The sequence below is a fragment of the Oncorhynchus tshawytscha genome, linkage group LG07, assembly GCF_018296145.1.
Source record: "Oncorhynchus tshawytscha isolate Ot180627B linkage group LG07, Otsh_v2.0, whole genome shotgun sequence".
Lineage (NCBI taxonomy): Eukaryota > Metazoa > Chordata > Actinopteri > Salmoniformes > Salmonidae > Oncorhynchus > Oncorhynchus tshawytscha.
Window position 1 is genome coordinate 55765680 of NC_056435.1, and position 18454 is coordinate 55784133.

An 18454-nucleotide genomic window follows, 5' to 3' on the forward strand; every position below is an offset into this window, starting at 1 on the left:
GGGAATTAAACAGTGCCCAGAACAGTGATACCAAAAATAACATCTACAATAAGCTCCCTATTATAATAAAAGTTACGGTGGTGGCTATATTTCTTCCAGTGCAGTAGTGCAATAGTGAGAGGTTTTTTTTTTCATGAAATTATTGCATACAGAAAATATTCAACGTTTGGACGTCATCTGCCATAACTACAATAAAACTATAAATGTTGAGTGAGGAAAGACCATGACTATCTTTGTCATACCTAAGTAGGCGGCAAGTATCCTTAGTTGAACCCAGAGAGAAATAGAGATGGAATTAGAGGGAGAAGGAGACAGCATATTACACTGCCTCTATGTGGCCGTATTGTGTAATTACATAACAGGTGACGGGCTGGTTTCAAATAAGGGTGGGGGGAATACCTACTCAGCTGCACAACTGAATGGATTCAACCGAAATGTGTCTTCCGCATTTAACCTCTGAATCAGAGAGGTGCAGGGGGCTGCCTTAATCCACATCCACGTCATCTGCAACCAGTTGTTGGAGTTACATAAAAAAACGGATTTAAGATGTCAATGGTACATAATTGGTCTAGTCTATACTCCAAAATTAAACAAATTCTGCCATGGTAGAGAAATGGACATTCAATTCTCTGGCAACAGCTCTGCTGGAAATTCCTGCAGTAAGCATGACAAGTTTACGCTCCCTCAAACCTTGAGATATCTGTGGCATTGTGTTGTATGACAAAACTGCACATTTTCTAATGGCCTTTTATTGTCCCCAGCACAAGGTGCACCTGTGTAATTTCTGGGATCTTTATTTCAGCTCTTGAAACATGGGACCAACACGTTACATGTTGCGTTATTATGTTTTAATTGTTCCAAAGGCGTGCATCAGCGGCTTGTATGCATGGATGACTGGAGATGCTAAATGTGTTTATGTTAATTCATTGTTAATTACCATGAGACTGGAAAATTTTGCATCACAATAACTGGCTGACAAAAAGCCCTACTCCTGCCCCTATGGGCCATTCGGGTTCAGACAAGGCTTACTTTTCCAAGGCATACTACTTGTTGATTAAGATAGTTAATTATTCATTTTAAAGATAAGCATTTATGCAACTCTCAACTCACAGTGTTATTTTGAGAATGTGTTATTTTCCTTGAATCCTATCGAGACTACAATTATCAGTACATCACAGATGGAAAAGCTGCTTCATGTTGAGACAATGGAGAAGCTATGTTTAAAGTAATCTTTTACGTAAAGGGGGGAAATCCTAGATGTTGCCTGATGTTACGATACCAACATCTCAACCCCTCCAGGTTTAACATTTTAACATAAACAGGAACAGCTTGAGGCACATTGAGAGTTGAGTCACACTCGTTAACTCCATACTATCAATCCTTGCCAAGCCATAACACACCTTACACATGTCTTACCATCATCTAACGTCGCTAGCTAAGGCTAAGAATATCTCAGGGTCAGGGACTCTTAACTCTACAAATAGCAGCCCCGCCCTTCTACCTCCACCTGCAGCTGTATGCAGGTTATACTTCGATCACAGAGCTGGTAAATATAGCTACAGGGGATAAGTCACTCAAACTATCCAGACTTACACAATCCTGCCATGACATAGAGTATGTGTGGGAAAATGTGTGGGTGTGGGTATAGGGGTGTAGAGGTGGGGGGAGACGGTGGTAGGTTTGTGTGTAGAATGGAGCTATTTCAGTATGGAGCTATTTCAGTACCAACAGAACATGTATTTGAATTTTGTCATTTTTAATGTGTAAGGATATTGAATTAAAATTTGATCATTTAGAATTTTCATTAAATAAGTTTTGAATTCGTAATTGTATTTATTTTTATTTTTATTTGTTTAACCTTTATTTCACTAGACAAGTCAGTTAAGAACAAATTCTTATTTACAATGATGGCCTACCAAAAGGCCTCCTGCGGGGATGGAGGTTGGGATGCAAAATAAAATAAATAAAATAAAAATATAGGACAAAACACACATCATGACAAGAGATACAACACAACACTACATAAAGAGAGACCTAAGACAACAACATAGCAGGGCAGCAACACATGACAACACAGAATGGTAGCAACACAACATGGCAGCAACACAACATGGTAGCAGCACAAAACAGGGTACAAACAATATTGGGCACTATCATGACTCTCTGGTGAGGATCCGAAGGATCAGGTTACAGTGAGTCTGCTCTACAGCACCCTCTCTCTACCGAGGGGTGAAGTTGGCCGTTTTATGACGGTTGTAAATACATTGTAGAAATTCTGCCTTTGGGCTCTGCAGGATAGAGGGGAAAGAAACATTTTGTTACAAGGAGATTCCTCCCACCAAAACTACAACATCAAAAGGCTTGATAATGAAACAATATTTCTGTAATCCAAACATTGGGAAAGGTCCGTGGGTATTTGAAGAATAACCATGTCCAACAGTTGTTGTTTTGTGATATCATGAAGGATGGTATAACTAAATAACTGTACATTTACAAATGTATACATCCCAGTTATCAGATTCACATCTAAATGTTGTGGAACTTATAACATTAAATATGAATTATTTGCGAGAAGACGTAATGTGATGTTAGCCTTCTAAACGAGAGAATTGTATTTCATATAAAGTCTTAACCAGTCAGTGACCACACCCACGTCAGCACAGACATTATGTCGGTGTCATGGAACGCCCCTTTTGCCAGAGTGCATAAAACCCCCATGAATAATTAACATATCAGACCATGTGAAGGCCAAATTACAGAAGAGGAACTTCTTGATGCAATTAAAGCCTTTAAGGCAGGGAAAACTCCAGGGTTAGGCAAGTCAGTTAAGAACAAATTCTTATTTTCAATGACTGACTAGGAACAGTGGGTTAACTGCCTGTTCAGGGGCAGAACGACAACCTTCCGGTTACTAGTCCAATGCTCTAACCACTAGGCTACCCTGCCGCCCCTATAAACGGTAGATTATCGGACACGCAACAAGAGGGTCTGATTTCATTATTACTGAAACATGATCCAATTGGTATATATAAAGATCCAGTCCATTAAAAAAATTGGAGGCCTCTTACACTTCAGTGTTGTGATGCAAAAATTCTAGCTAAATGCTTGGCGCATAGAATTAAAAAGGTATTTTCAGATATTATTCATCCTAATCAGACAGGTTTTTTACATGGACGATACATTTGAGATATTATAAGACCAGTACTGGAAACAATAGAATACTATGAAATATTGAGTTAAACCAGGCCTGGTTTTCATAGCTGATTTTGAAAAGGCTTTTGATAAAGAACGACTGGAATTTATATATAAATGCCTAGAATATTTCAATTTTGTAGAATATCTTATAAAATGGGTTAAAGTTATGTATAGTTACACTTGGTGTAAAATAGTAAATAATGACTACATCTCATAAAGTTTTAAACTGTCAAGAGGAGTAAAACAAGGTTGTCCACTATCGGCATATGTATTTATTATTATGTTGACTGTTAAAATTAGATCCAACAATAATATTAAGGGATTAGAAATCCATGGCTTAAAAACAAAGGTGTATGTAACTGATGATTCATGTTTTCTTTTAAAACCACAAGTAGAACCCCTCCACAACCTCATAGAGGATCTAGATACTTTTGCTAACCTCTCTGGATTAAAATCAAATTATGAAGTGTACTATATTACGTATTGGATCACTACAAAATGCAACTTTTAAATTCCCGTGTAGTTTATCAATAAAATGGTCTGACGGTGATGAGGACATACTCGGTATACAAATCCCGAAAGAAATCCCGAACTGATCTCACTCCAATAAATTTTTATAGTAAATTAGCAAATATATATAAGATCTTGCTACCATGGAAAGGAAAATACCTATCTATTTGTGGAAAAAATCACCATGATTAACTCTTTAGTCATATCTTTACTATTTACAATTGGCTCATTGGCTTTAGTCATATCTTTTTCTCTTTACAATTGGCTCATTCATACCCCTCCTCTCCCCTGTAACTATTCCCCAGGTCGTTGCTGCAAATGACAACGTGTTCTCAGTCAACTTACCTGGTAAAATAACGGATAAATAAATAAATGAAAAATATCAGTTTACCTATTTGCTTATGGTTTTGCCTACACCTAGTGACATTTTAAAATTATATAAACAAAAAACTATTCCATTTTATTTGGAATGACAAGCCAGACAAAATTATAAGGGCCTATTTATATAACAAATATAAATTCGGAGGGCAGAAAATATTAAATATTAAAGCATTAGACCTCTCGCTAAAGGCATCAGTCATACAAAAATTATACTTAAATCTGAAATCGTTCTCTAGTAAATCAGTAAGAATGTGTCACCCCATGTTCAAGAATGGCCTTTTTTCCTTTACTCAGATTATAACTGCTCACTTTCGGTTATTTGAAAATGAAATAATCTCCAATATATCGTAATTTTTTTAAGAAGCCTTAGAAAGTTGGTTACAATTTCAGTTTAATCCACCTGAAAAGACAGAACAAGTAATACAACAAATATTGTGGTTAAACTGAAATATATAAATTAATTTTAAAAACTTTTTCCGATATTTTTTTTTAAAAGGTATAATTTTTGTAAATGATATCATAAATAGGACTGGTGGAGATGTCACACATGCAGCTAACATAGACATAAGGAAATGTCTGCTCTACCCAAAATTACAACCAACTAATTGCAGCATTACCACAAAAATGGAAGAGGCAAGTAGAAGAGGGAAACAGTAAGGAACTTGTACGTCGGCCCTGCATTAAAACTTTTTAGGGATAGGGGGCAGTATTTTCATGTCCGGATGAAAAGCGTTCCCAAAGTAAACTGCCTGTTACTCAGGCCCCGAAGCTAGGATATGTATATAATTGGTATACTTAGATAGAAAACACTCTAACGTTTCTAAAACTGATAAAATAATGTCTGTGAGTATAACATAACTGATTTGGCAGGCAAAACCCAGAGGGCAAACTGTCCAGGGAAAAAATTAATTGAGGTCATAGTATTTCCCAATAGGTTTCAATGAGAAGCCCTATTTAATATGAACCTGGTTGCAGTTCCTATGGCTTCCACTAGATGTCAACAGTCTTTAGAAATTGTTCGATGTTTTTCTTTTGAGAAATGAAGAAGTATGGCTGTTCTTTGTAAGTGTCACTCCAGGTGGACTCTACTGTTTGGTGCACGTGAACTGGAACGCGCTTCACGTTCTTTTTATCCGGTATTGGAAACAGGTTATCCCGTCTTAAATTTGATCAATTATTTACATTTTGGATACCTGAGGATGGATTAGGAACGTTGTTTGAAATGTTTGGACCAAGTTAACAGGTAACTTATTAGATACTTTGTAGTCATGTTGGGCGATTTGGAACCGGTGTATTTCTGAATCAAACGCGCCAAATAAATTGACATTTTGGGGATATAAAGAAGGAATTTATCAAACAAAACGACCATTCATTGTGTCACAGACATTTGGGATTGCAAAAAGAAGATCTGCAAAGGTAAGGCATTTATTATATCGTTATTTCTGACTTTTGAGTCGCCACCTGCCTGCGCTGTCCTCAGATAATCGCATGGTCTGCTTTCACCGTAAAGCCTTTTTGAAATCAGACACTGCGGCTGGATTAACAAGAAGTTAAGCTTTATTTTGATGTATTACACTTATATTTTCGTGAATCTTGAATATGGATATTTCTGTAGTTTGAATTTGGCGCTCTGCAATTTCACTGGATGTTGTCAAATCGATCCCGCGAAAGGGATTGGCGCGCAAAGGGATTACTAACAGGTTTTAAAGACCATAAATGGTTAAAGAAAGTTGTGATATATAAAAACACATACCAATTTAATTTAAGGACCAAAAATTTGACAGCTGTGCCATATAAATTGCAAAATAGTTGGGAAGAGATTTTTGATGTACCGATTTCATGGCACATGGTCTGGCTTTTTTAATGGTGGTTTTGGAGTAGTGGCTTCTTCCTTGCTGAGCAGCCTTTCAGGTTATGTCGATATAGGACTCATTTTATTGTGGATATAGATATATTTTTTACCTGTTTCCTCCAGCATATTCACAAGGTCCTTTGCTGTTGTTCTGGGATTGATTTGCACTTTTCGCACCAAAGTACGTTCATCTCAGGGAGACAGAACACATCTCCCTCCTGAGAGGTATGATGGCTGCTTGGTCCCATGGTGTTTATACTTGCGTACTATTGGTTGTACAGATGAACATGGTACCTTCAGGCATTTGGAAATTGCTCCCAAGGATGAACCAGACGTGGAGGTCTACAATTTCTTTTTCTGGGGTCTTGGCTGATTTCTTTTGATTTTCCCATGATGTCAAGCAAAGAGGCATTGACTTTGAAGGTAGGCCTTGAAATATAACCACAGGTACACCTCCAATTGACTCAAATTATGTAAATTAACCCATCAGGAGCTTCTAAAGCCATGACATAATTTTCTGGAATTTTCCAAGCTGTTTAAAGGCTCAGTCAACTTAGTGTATGTAAACTTCTGACCCACTGGAATTGTGGTACAATTGTGAAATAATCTTTCTGTAAACAATTGTTGGAAAAACTACTTGTGTCATGCACAAAGTAGATGTCCTAACCGACTTGCCAAAACTATAGTTTGTTAACAATACATTTGTGGAGTGGTTGAAAACGAGTTTTAATGACTCCAACCAAGTGTATGTAAACTTCCAATTTCAACTGTATGTATGTATGTATGTATGTATGTATGTATGTATGTATGCATGTGTTGAGTGGTCCCTACAGCGTACCATTGCAAAGTGATGCAGACAATTACATTGATGGAAAGTACACTCTATCTGCAATATTAAAGCTGATCTACCCCTAAGTCTAGGGTGTCATTAAAGCCTGTTAAGGATCGGACTTTCAATTTGCGCCTTAAATGACATACCTAAATCTAACTGCCTGAAGCCTAGAACCTGAAACAAGGATATGCATATTCTTGAAACCATTTGAAAGGAAATACTTTGAATTTTGTAGAAATGTGAAATTAATGTAGGAGAATATAACCAATTAGAACTGGTAAAAGTTAATACAAAGAAAAAAACATGTTTTTTTGTCCCATCACTGCGACCTGTATGCTCTAGTCGGTTGGCCCTCTCTACATATTCATCGCCAGACCCACTGGCTCCAGGTCACCTATAAGTCTATGCTAGGTAAAGCTCCGCCTTATCTCAGCTCACTGGTCACCATAACAACACCCATCCGTACCACGCGCTCCAGCAGATATATCTCACTGGTCATCCCCAAAGCCAACACCTCCTTTGGCCACCTTTCCTTCCAGTTCTCTGCTGCCAGTGACTGGAACGAATTACAAAAATCGCTGAAGCTGGAGACTTATATTTCCCTCACTAACTTTAAACATCAGCTATCTGAGCAGCTAACCGATCGCTACAGCTGTACATAACCCATCTGTAAATAGCCCACCCAATCTACCTACCTCATCCCCATATTGTTTTTATTTACTTTTCTGCTCTTTTGCACACCAGTATTTCTACTTGCACATCACCATCTGCTCATCTATCACTCCAGTTTTAATTTGCTAAATTGTAATTACTTGGCTACTAGGGCCTATTTATTGCCTTACCTCCTCACACCATTTGCACACACTGTATAAATACTTTTTTTTCCTATTGTGTTATTGACTGTATGCTTGTTTATTCCATGTGTAAGTCTGAGTTGTTGTTTGTGTCGCACTGCTTTGCTTTAACTTGGCCAGGTTGTGGTTGTATATGAGAACAAGTTCTCAACTAGCTTACCTGGTTAAATAAAGGTGAAATTTAAAAAAAAAATTACAAATTGCCTGTAAGTCCAGGATGTCAAGTCTGTTCCCGCTCTTCCCCCCTGGTGCTCGAGGGTGCCAGGCCGCACTCCTACCATCATTAATTACGCACACATACCTTCCCTCGTCACGCGCATCAGTCAGTTCCCTTGCTCTGTTCCCTGCTGATGCATTAATTGTTTTTGTCCTTGTTACTCTTGTGCTGACTCTGTTCCTGTCTCGTTCCATGTCCGTTCCTTAGTAAATGTTTGACTCCCTGTACCTGCTTCATCTCTCTAGTGTCATCCCTTGTAACAGGATGCATCAGCCAACACACAAAGCATTGGGGAGCACTGGCGTTCTGGTTGATGGTGACGTCGGCTCTGGGACCCCGTCGATGGAACCAGGGGTGTTTAGCCAGCTGGCTCGACAGGTTTCCTTGCCCCGGTTGGCTCGGAAGGTGCCCATCCCACGTCAGGCCTCAGCCGGATCGTCAGGTCTTGTTCGCCCAGCCGGCCCAGGAGTTTTTTTTGTTTGTTTTGTGACGTCGGGGTGGATTCCGCCGCCGATGGAACCGGGGGTGCCTAAGCCAGCCCATCAGACTTCCACACCCTGGCTGGCTCGAGAGGTTTCCTTGCCTCGGTTGGCTCGGCAGTTTTCTATCCCACGTCGCACTACACCAGATCATTGGGCTCCCTCCTTGCAGCGGAATCGACAGGCGTCCGTGCCTCTGCCGGATTGTCAGGCTCCCATGCCTCAGCTGGCTCGTCCGGCTCCCACGCTCCTGCCGGTTCATCGGGCTTCCAAGCCCCAAGCGGCTTTCCCAGCGCCCATGTCTCGGCTGGTTCGCCCAGGTGGGACGCCAGGTGGCGTCACGTCTGCTCCCGCTCTTCCCCCCTAGAAAGGAGGTGCAGGTATTCATCAGTATTCATCAGGTGCTTGTTTGATGAGTGTGCTGTCAATGTTGTCTTCCCCTGGTGCCTTGTTTTTTGTTTTTCAGGTGAGTCTTGATTTCTTTGATGCTAACAGAGCGGGTAAGGGGATGGTCTACTGGTGTTGGATTTGAGGTGTACACTGTTTCTGTATTTCTCTGTCGACGATGGATTTCCAGTCTTTGTCAAAGAGAGCATCGTTGGGACAAGAATGAACATTTTGTAGGTGATTTCTGAATAATGTTGCTTTTGTTTCGTTGTCTTCGATGAGTTTCTTTTGAGACTTTAGCACAGGTATGATGTTATTGGTTTTGTCTCCGTTGATTGTTTAGATTTTTTGCCAGAAGGCCCGGGGGTTGGTGTCTGCATCTAGCTGGTGATTGAAGGCAGTCCACTGTTTCTGTTTGTGGAGGGTGAGTTGATTTCTGATGTGATTCTGCAACCGATTAACTTCTGTCTTCAGGTTGGGTGCTCTTGTTCTAATAAAGTCTCTCCGGATCTTTCTTTTCTGCTTGATGAGACTGAGGATATGTGGTGGGAGTTGTTGTTGTGGTGGTCTGCTGGTGGTAAGTGAGATGGTCTCTTCCCGGGCCTGGATGATGATACTCCCTATTCTCTTCGCCAGCTGGTCCAGATCTTTGGGGTTCTGTGTCGTGACTGAAATATTTGTTATCTTGTCTGTAATGCAATTTCTGCATTTATCCCAGTCTGCTTTCTTGTAGTTGTATTTTACACACATATGTGTACATTAAAATCTATGTAAGAATCCTACTGCATCATTTGTCACCAGCACTTGAAAACGTGAATAAAACAGTAAATACATTATGCTCCATAAATACATGAAGTTATTTTTAAAAGTTATTTTGAGTAAGGAAAAAACAATGAAGGCAAGTTCTGTTCTGCCTGGAGATGAGAAAATGTCTGCATACTTGATCTGGGGAAACACTGGGGAAGTGCTTGGACTCTGGTCAAAGAGTGAATTTTGTCAGGCTCAGTAAAGCCTCAAACATAAGTTGTCCGCAACATTAAAATGGCTACTTCTATGTGAATTAATGAGAAGGCGGAACACACCTCAATCAAACTGTTGTTAGAAAATAAACTTGTTAGAAAATTAATTGAAATTGAGAAGTTGAAACATAGCCTATAGATAATTAGCAGGTTGCGTGCCTTGGTTTGAGTACAGCTTGGGTTAACTGCCATTTGCGTAACAATCACATTTTGAACCAGTGATGCATTCTGACATCACATGTATAAAAAAACTCACACTGAGGGTGACCGTTAGAGATATTTGGAACTCATCTGTGAAAAGGTTAAGTAAGGGTCTGTCTCATGTAACCATACCCAACATAACATATAATACTAATTTGGTTGTTTCAGATTTACATTTAGTATGTTACGTCTAGTCTATGAGACCAGGCTGGTGTAGATTGCATTTTCAACCAGCAACTATCCGGAAATAACACTGATCAAATGTTTTCCACACTTTTACAGTGTTAGTTTCATCAGCTGTATGATATAAAACACAGGAACAACATAATTTAGACTATAATGGGACTTTAAAGTTAATAAATACCCTGTATAACAGTCATGGCCAAAAGTTTTGAGAATGACACAAATATTAATTTTCACAAAGTCTGCTGCCTCAGTGTCTAGATATTTTTGTCAGATGTTACTATGGAAAACTGAAGTATAATTACAAGCATTTCATAAGTGTCAAAGGCTTTTATTGACAATTACATGAAGTTGATGCAAAGAGTCAATATTTGCAGTGTTGACCCTTCTTTTTCAAGATCTCTGCAATCCGCCCTGGCATGCTGCCAATTAATGCCTGGGCCACATCCTGACTGATGGCAGCCCATTCTTGCATAATCAATGCTTGGAGTTTGTCAGAATTTGTGGGGTTTTGTTTGTCCACCGGCCTCTTGAGGATTGACCACAAGTTCTCAATGGGATTAAGGTCTGGGGAGTTTCCTGGCCATGGACCCAAAATATTAATGTTTTGTTCCCCGAGCCACTTAGTTATCACTTTTGCCTTATGGCAAGGTGCTCCATCATGCTGGAAAATGCATTGTTCGTCACCAAACTGTTCCTGGATGGTTGGGAGAAGTTGTTCTCGGAGGATGTGTTGGTACCATTCTTTATTCATGGCTGTGTTCTTAGGCAAAATTGTGAGTGAGCCCACTCCCTTTACTGAGAAGCAACCCCACACATGAATGGTCTCAGGATGCTTTACTGTTGGCATGACACAGGACTAATGGTAGCGCTCACCTTGTCTTCTCCGGACAAGCTTTTTTCCGGATGCCCCAAACAATCGGAAAGGGGATTCATCAGAGAAAATGACTTTACCCCAGTCCTCAGCAGTCCAATCTCTGTACCTTTTGCAGAATATCAGTCTGTCCCTGATGTTTTTCCTGGAAAGAAATGTCTTCTTTGTTGCCCTTCTTGACACCAAGCCATCCTCCAAAAGTCTTTGCCTCACTGTGCGTGCAGATGCACTCACATCTGCCTGCTGCCATTCCTGAGCAAGCTTTGTATTGGTGGTGCCCCAATCCCGCAGCTGAATCAACTTTAGGAGACGGTCCTGGCACTTGCTGGACTTTCTTGAGCGCCCTGAAGCCTTCTTCACAACAATTGAACCGCTCTCCTTGAAGTTCTTCATGATCCGATAAATGGTTGATTTAGGTGCAATGCTTGCCTGTGAAGCCCTTTTTGTGCAAAGCAATGATGATGGCACGTGTTTCCTTGCAGGTAACCATGGTTGACAGAGGAAGAACAAGGATTCCAAGCACCACACTCCTTTTGAAGATTCCAGTCTGTTATTCAAACTCAATCAACATGACAGTGATCTCCAGCCTTGTCCTCGTCAACACTCACACCTGTGTTAACAAGAGAATCACTGACATGATGTCAGCTGGTCCTTTTGTGGCAGGGCTGAAATGCAGTGGAAATGTTTTTGGGGGATTCAGTTCATTTGGCAAAGAGGGACTTTGCAATTCATCTGATCACTCTTCATAACATTCTGGAGTATATGCAAATTGCCATCATACAAACTGAGGCAGCAGACTTTGTTAAAATTAATATTTGTGTCATTCTCAAAACGTTTGGCCACGACTGTACATGTACATTCTAGTACCTTCTAGTAGGACATAAACAGCATATATATCTAACATTTCCTGTCCACAGCACATTGTTTTTGTTTATTTTCCAGACATTTTGGGGGAAATATGGCCAATATGCAGTGTTGTAAAAATACTTTAAAGTACTACTTAAGTAGTTTTTTGGAGTATCTGTACTTTACTATTTATATTTTGGGCAACTTTAACTTTTAATTCACTATATTCCTAAAGAAAATAATTTACTTTGTACTCCCTACATTTTCCATGACACCCAGAAGTACTTGTTAGATTTTGAATGCTTAACAGGACAGGAAAATGATTCAATTCACACACTTATCAAGACAACATCCCTGGTCATCCCTACTGCCTCTGATCTGGCAGACTCACTAACCACAAATGCATCTTTTATAAATGATGTCTGAGTGTTGGAGTGTGCCCATAGCTATCCGTAATTTTAAAAACAAGAAAATGGTGCCATCTGCTTTGCTTACTATAAGGAATTTGAAATGATTTATACTTTTACTTTTGATACTTAAGTATATTTAGAACCAAATACTTTTAGACTTTTACTCAAGTAGTATTTTACTGGGTGACTTCCACGTTTACTTGAGTAACAGGTAGGTATCTATACTTTTACTCAAGTATGACAATAGGGTACTTTTTCCACCACTGCCAATATAGGGATTCCCAGATACAGATGAATTGACTTGCTTTGATTGAACTGAACTATGCGTTTGCTCTTAATACAGTTTGAGGTCCTTGCCTCGTCTATCTAGGCCACAAGAGGGCAGATGTGGTCTCTTCCATTTGCAGAACATAATGAATAACGGGCATGCAAGTTTGAGCCAGACAGAAGCTCAAAATTGTACATCAGAACGAACCAGCCGGCGGACTGAAGTTTGGACACTCTTCTAAAACTATTTGTGGATATATTTGACTTATAGACTGGAGTTATCATTCTAAACTAGCGCAACACTTGCAGAACATAGAACTACATAGCTCTCAGCGTTCTATCAAGGTAAAAGACAAATATAATTAAACTCTGAAAATGACTCCTCTTTTTGCTTTGTTGCTACTTTTTCTGAGCGCTGCGGCGCCCCGTCATGTCGTTCCTGGTTACACAGCGCTGAGGAGTGAGGAGACGGACGGGGCTGCAGGTGCACTGACGACGGGGACCGGGGAGTCAGACTCTGAGTTGAATCTGAATCAGATTGGAGGTGATATGGGATATATCGAACCCCTGATGCATGAATCAGACGCCAACCAAAAGAGAATCCCCCGGGGCGCCAAGGATGGGAGCTCGAGGAAACAAGACCAGTCTCCTCACAGCTACCAACACCCCAGACCGTATGAACCGGACGGCTACTTCACAACGCCCAAGGACCCACACCTGGCCAACAGCACCCCGGACAGGCACGGCAGATCCCGGGGAAACTCTTCCAAGGGCTCGGTGCTGTTCCACAACCCGCTCTACCCGGTAACCGACAGCTCATACGGGGCTTACGCAGTGATGCTGCTCGCCCTCATCCTATTCGCCATGGGCATCGTTGGTAACCTCGCGCTCATGTGTATCGTTTGGCACAATTATTACCTGAAGAGCGCGTGGAACTGCATCCTGGCCAGTCTGGCATTCTGGGACTTCCTCGTGCTCTTCTTCTGTCTGCCCGTGGTCGTCTTCAACGAGCTCACCAAGAGAAGGTTGCTAGGGGACCTGTCCTGTCGGATCGTGCCCTACATGGAGGTAAACAGTTCACCTTGAACGTCCACGCACGTGAGGGCATTTCGGCAGTGTGCATTAACAAGCACAAAGAGATGCACCTGTTGCGTCGCGCGTACGTGTCCCGTTATTTCTGCATCACACCTCTATCTTTCCTCGTTCTCCCATTATTGAACAGTAGACCAGTCATACACACAAGTTATACTTTTGCAGCAATAAAAATGATTATACCTACACATATAGGGACGACAGGATGGTGGTTATACCCGACTATTCGTATAGCTTTTAAACATAGTCCCTGTGTGAGTGCACTGGGGCCGCCTCTGCTATTAGGGCTGGAAGAGTGCATTTTCAGGGTTGATGGTGCAAGTCCTGCTCTGGCTGTTCCCTTGGTCTGGGTATTTCCAATGTCTTTCAGACTCAAACTGTACTTAATCACCATAATGTGTGTGTTTTATATGTTGTAATTGCACTATGTGCACCACTGCCTGTGTATATGCCCCAGTCTGCCAGCTGCCTATGTGTTATGGTAGTTAGCCTATTGTTATGCTAACAAGCGCCTCACGTTAATTGTCTGGTGGGGTGTGTGTAATTAACTGAGGTTCTTAGGAACTCTTATCAAGGAGGGGATCTGGGTCAGAGGGACATTCTAATGCTATTCTATATGCTCTTTTCAACCCAGCTGAATAGGTTCATTTGCATATTCCTAGGGGGCATTTATTTGGAGCAGTAGTGTTTCCCCCAGTTTTTTCTTGGTGGGTTGGAGAACCCTCAAAATCAGCATCAAGATCTGCCAAATGAGCATCTTCTGTTGAAACCAGTGTCACTCAATCCCATTCAGTCTCTTTCTCTCCTTTCCACTGTCCTCTTATTTTCTCTCCTTATTTTCCATCACCCCTCTCTCCCCCATCTTCCCTCTCTGCCTATACCCCCCCTCTCTCCCCCATCTGCCCTCTCTGCCTCCCCCTCTCTCCCCCATCCTCCCTCTCTGCCTTTTTCCCACCCCTCTCTCCCCCATCTTCCCTCTCTGCCTTTTTCCCCTCCCTCTCTCCCCATCTCTCTCTAGGTGACCTCTCTGGGAGTAGCCACATTCAGCCTGTGTGCGTTGAGCATTGACCGGTTCCACGCAGCGACCAGCCCCCAGCGTCAGGCCCCACGGGTGGAGCCCTGCCAGTCCATCCTGGCTAAGCTGTCTGTGGTCTGGATCGGCTCCATGGTCCTGGCCGCTCCAGAGCTGCTGCTGTGGCAGCTCACCCAGGAGGTCTCCGTCCAGCCAGGTGGCTACGTGGTGGACCTGTGTGTCCGGAGGCCCTCCTTGAGCCTGCCTGAGTCGGTCTACTCCCTGGTGCTGACCTACCACGAGGCCCGCATGTGGTGGTACTTCGGCTGCTACTTCTGCCTGCCGCTCCTCTTCACCCTTGCCTGCCAGCTGGTGACGAGACACGTTGTTGCTGAGGAGGCACGGATGAAACATGGGAGCAGCACAGTAGTAGGAGGAAAAAGAATAGGCCCTTCCTCCTCTTCCTCTTTGTCGTCATCGTCCTCCTCTTCCAAGAAGCAGCAGCTGAAGAGAGACCGTAGGTGTAGTTCTACGGTCGTGGCGTTGGCCATCGTTTACGCCGTGTGTAACCTCCCCGAGAACGTCTGTAACATTGCCCTGGCCTACATCGCCAACCCCATCTCCACAACGACTGAGGCCCTGCTGGCTCTGATTGGCCAGTTCCTGTTGTTTGTCCGTTGCTCAGCAACGCCGGTGTTGTTCCTGTGTCTGTGTCATTCTCTGGGCCAAGCCTTCATGGACTGTTGCTGTTGTTGCTGTGAGGAATGTCTACCCAATGGAGCCTCTTCATCATCATCATCCTCCACTTCCACCACCGCAGTCTCCACCTACCCCTCCTCGCTCTCATCCCCGTCATCACTCTCTCCGTCCTCCACCAAAGAGGAGAAGCTGCATATTGTGTCTGGAACCATACCAGCCATCTTCTATGACAAGGCCAAATACAGCTCCTCTCTCATGGCCATCGGAACACCCTGTTGAGTCCCTCTCCTTGCCTTGTCCCTGCCTAGCCAGGAGTCACCTCATTGGAGGACAAAATGCCCACGCTACCCTTGGACCTCAAGAACCCAGCTCTCTTACCCCAACCTCTCTCTGCCCACACTGGCTGTGCAGGGCATTGCACTGAATGAAGATACATGATCTCTATAATGCTTGGTCCTTAGAGGGACACTTATTTTACCAAGAAGACTCTTGAGAATAAAGGTAGACAGCACTATGGACATCATCATGCACAGCGGGCGACTTCCTGCTTAAAGACACTTCTTGAGTTTAAGGCCATTTGTTTTGAGAGACTTGTGGTTACAGACAGACTACTGAATATACTCATGGCTAGGGCTTTGGTTGTCTTCAATCCCTCCTAGCCGTGAGATAAGTGATGAAGATCATTACAGACAGTCCATTATGACATGAGACAACATATCAATTGTAGAGGCACAGCTGAATGCTGGGAGAGATCCAGAGCTGAATACACTGACATGAACTTTTCTTGACTTTCTTTTACTAGTATACTCTCGTTTGATAAATAACATTTTAAAAAGCAAACAATTCTCTTCGCTGTGAATTATGGTCTGGATTCAAGTTGTGTTTTGTCATTTCCTGTGTTTTATTAGTGGAAATGAACAACAGAAAGAGCCATTGAGGGATCCTCTGTCTGTGGGCTAATTGTTCTCTCTCTAACTCCTCTCTATTCCCCTGGCCTGCACTCCATCTCACAGTGATCTACAAGGGAAGAAATGTGGTAGAATGGTACCCGTCAAACACACGTCAGAACACCCATCACCACTGGTGACTGACTGTTTACACGTGGAGTAAATATTACTTGTCATTATCTGAGTAAATAAGAACCACTACAGTGTAGTCTTCCTACGATTCCTCCAGGAATAGGGCGCAAATCAACTGTCTTGTGTGTTAAGAATTCACTGTTGTGTTGTAGTATTTTAGCTGTGCAGCTCAGGGTTTTCTCAACATGTTTCCCCTCAAGAACCATACTATTGCTGAGCATCTTCTGCAGAGCTACTAACATTGCTCAGGGCCAATATCCACAAAGCGTCTCAGAGTAGGAGTGCTGATCTTGGATCAGTTTTGATTTTTAGATCATAATGAATAATATTATATGGCCAGATCCTAGATCAGCACTCCTACTCTGAGACACTGTGTGCATACGGGCCCAGATCTTAACACCACATCTCTTCTACAGATAAACATTATTCATGATTATTAAAAGCTTTTAATGTGACCACTAGTCCACACAATGGCTCTTGTGTCAATATGTTGATAGATGTCGAGATAGAACCTAACCAATCCCTATAAAAATGGTGAATCTGTGTAGAGTACAATCTGACCGATACAATGCTGATATATTGTGTTATACTGTCGTGACACAACAGTGGAACATTTTGACTTGCTCAGATATCAGGACCCAATGAACAACTTTCATTGTCCTCAATATTACCTTGTACATGTATACAATCTGTACTTCTCATAACTTTCCTTCCTCAAAAAGAGATCAGTCAAATCATATGAATGTTGTAAAAAACGATAAATAAAAACATTTATAGTTTTTTGGGGAATTGGTATGTATTCTCTTGTATTGTGAATATACTGTAATTATGTCTGGTTTGAATTTAACATTGTGTATCAGAACTGACTGTGTATCAGATGTTTTGTCTATTTTGTATTCAGTTGTACCCAATAAACAGTGAGACAATGTCTGTGGTCTTGTTTTCCACTGGAAAATAAATCATGGCTGAGGGAAAGCATGCATCTATCAGTGCATGAACAAGTCAGTGTCATGTTAAAGAGACCACCACGTCTGCCCACACACAATGCACACACCTACACGCATACACATTCTAACAGACACACATATTCATCCATCATCCACTCACACACACACTCACAGTAGAGGGGATATTGACAGTGAGGATTTTTCATCTGGTTGCCCCTGTCCTGTGTGTTCCGTCTCGGCTCCCTGAGCTGAAATATTTGTCCTCCCACTTAGTTCTGCCTGGGCCTGAGAGAGGGGGGCTCTCATAAGAAGAGCATTGTTCCTCAGCCTTCTCCCCAGCCCCCTCACTGCATTACAATGGTCAACCACCGGGGGAGTTGCCAAGCTACCGTCACATTCAAGTCCCCTTCACAGTCACCAAACAGAAGCAAGAGAGAGAGATGAGAGGAGAGGGGGAAGAAAGAGGGAGAAGAGGGCACCAGGCGACCAAAACAACCCGCACTTTCCCAAACCCTTCAGTTCCCCTGTGGTTTCCATGACAACGGATGAAGGGCCTTATTTGTCTGGTCTCTCGTTTGTTCAGGCCAGACGCTCAGTACTGCCCCATACACCAGTCCTCGCCTCATGCACTTTGCTGCACATTAAATTCTCTTCTGCCTACCAAGCCACCATTGAGTGTCTGAAGCTGCATAATGGGAAGGTTCAGCCTCTCAGACTGCTTACATTTCTCATCAGACAAGGTTTTAAAACCTTATCTGCATTTGAGATAAAGTGAGGTGGGGTTGAAGTGACTCCTGAAGTAGGTTAAGGTGTGTGCGTGTGCATGTGCACGTGTGCGTGTACTGATAGTGTTAAGGCCCTCTGTTTGTCATGTTCACTCCAGGCTCAGCAGGCTCAGGAAACATACATCCTCTGATCAGAGCCCTATCTACACGTTGCCATGGCTGCAGCCTAGCAGCCAGCTCCAGAATGTTGGAGAATGCAAACATAACCAGTTCTGGGAGTCCAGTGCTCTGTAAGCCTGGGGATAGAACCCTGCAGAGAACCCTGGGCCCAGTTCCCAGAGGGGGCAGAGGTTCTGGACCTCTCTGTCTCTGCAGAACACAGAACCAGCCTAG

The 18454-nt window shown here is 42.4% G+C and overlaps 1 protein-coding gene across 1 annotated transcript; it reads left to right on the plus strand.

Annotated features, from left to right (window-relative positions):
* The first annotated feature begins 12659 nt into the window (after positions 1 to 12659).
* LOC112254858 (G-protein coupled receptor 37-like 1) lies at positions 12660 to 17317 on the plus strand. Its single transcript, XM_024427777.2, has 2 exons — positions 12660 to 13575; positions 14618 to 17317. The coding sequence occupies exons 1-2, from the start codon at positions 12883 to 12885 to the stop codon at positions 15587 to 15589; spliced, it is 1665 nt and encodes a 554-aa protein (XP_024283545.1). The 5' UTR covers positions 12660 to 12882; the 3' UTR covers positions 15590 to 17317.
* The last annotated feature ends 1137 nt before the right edge of the window (positions 17318 to 18454 follow it).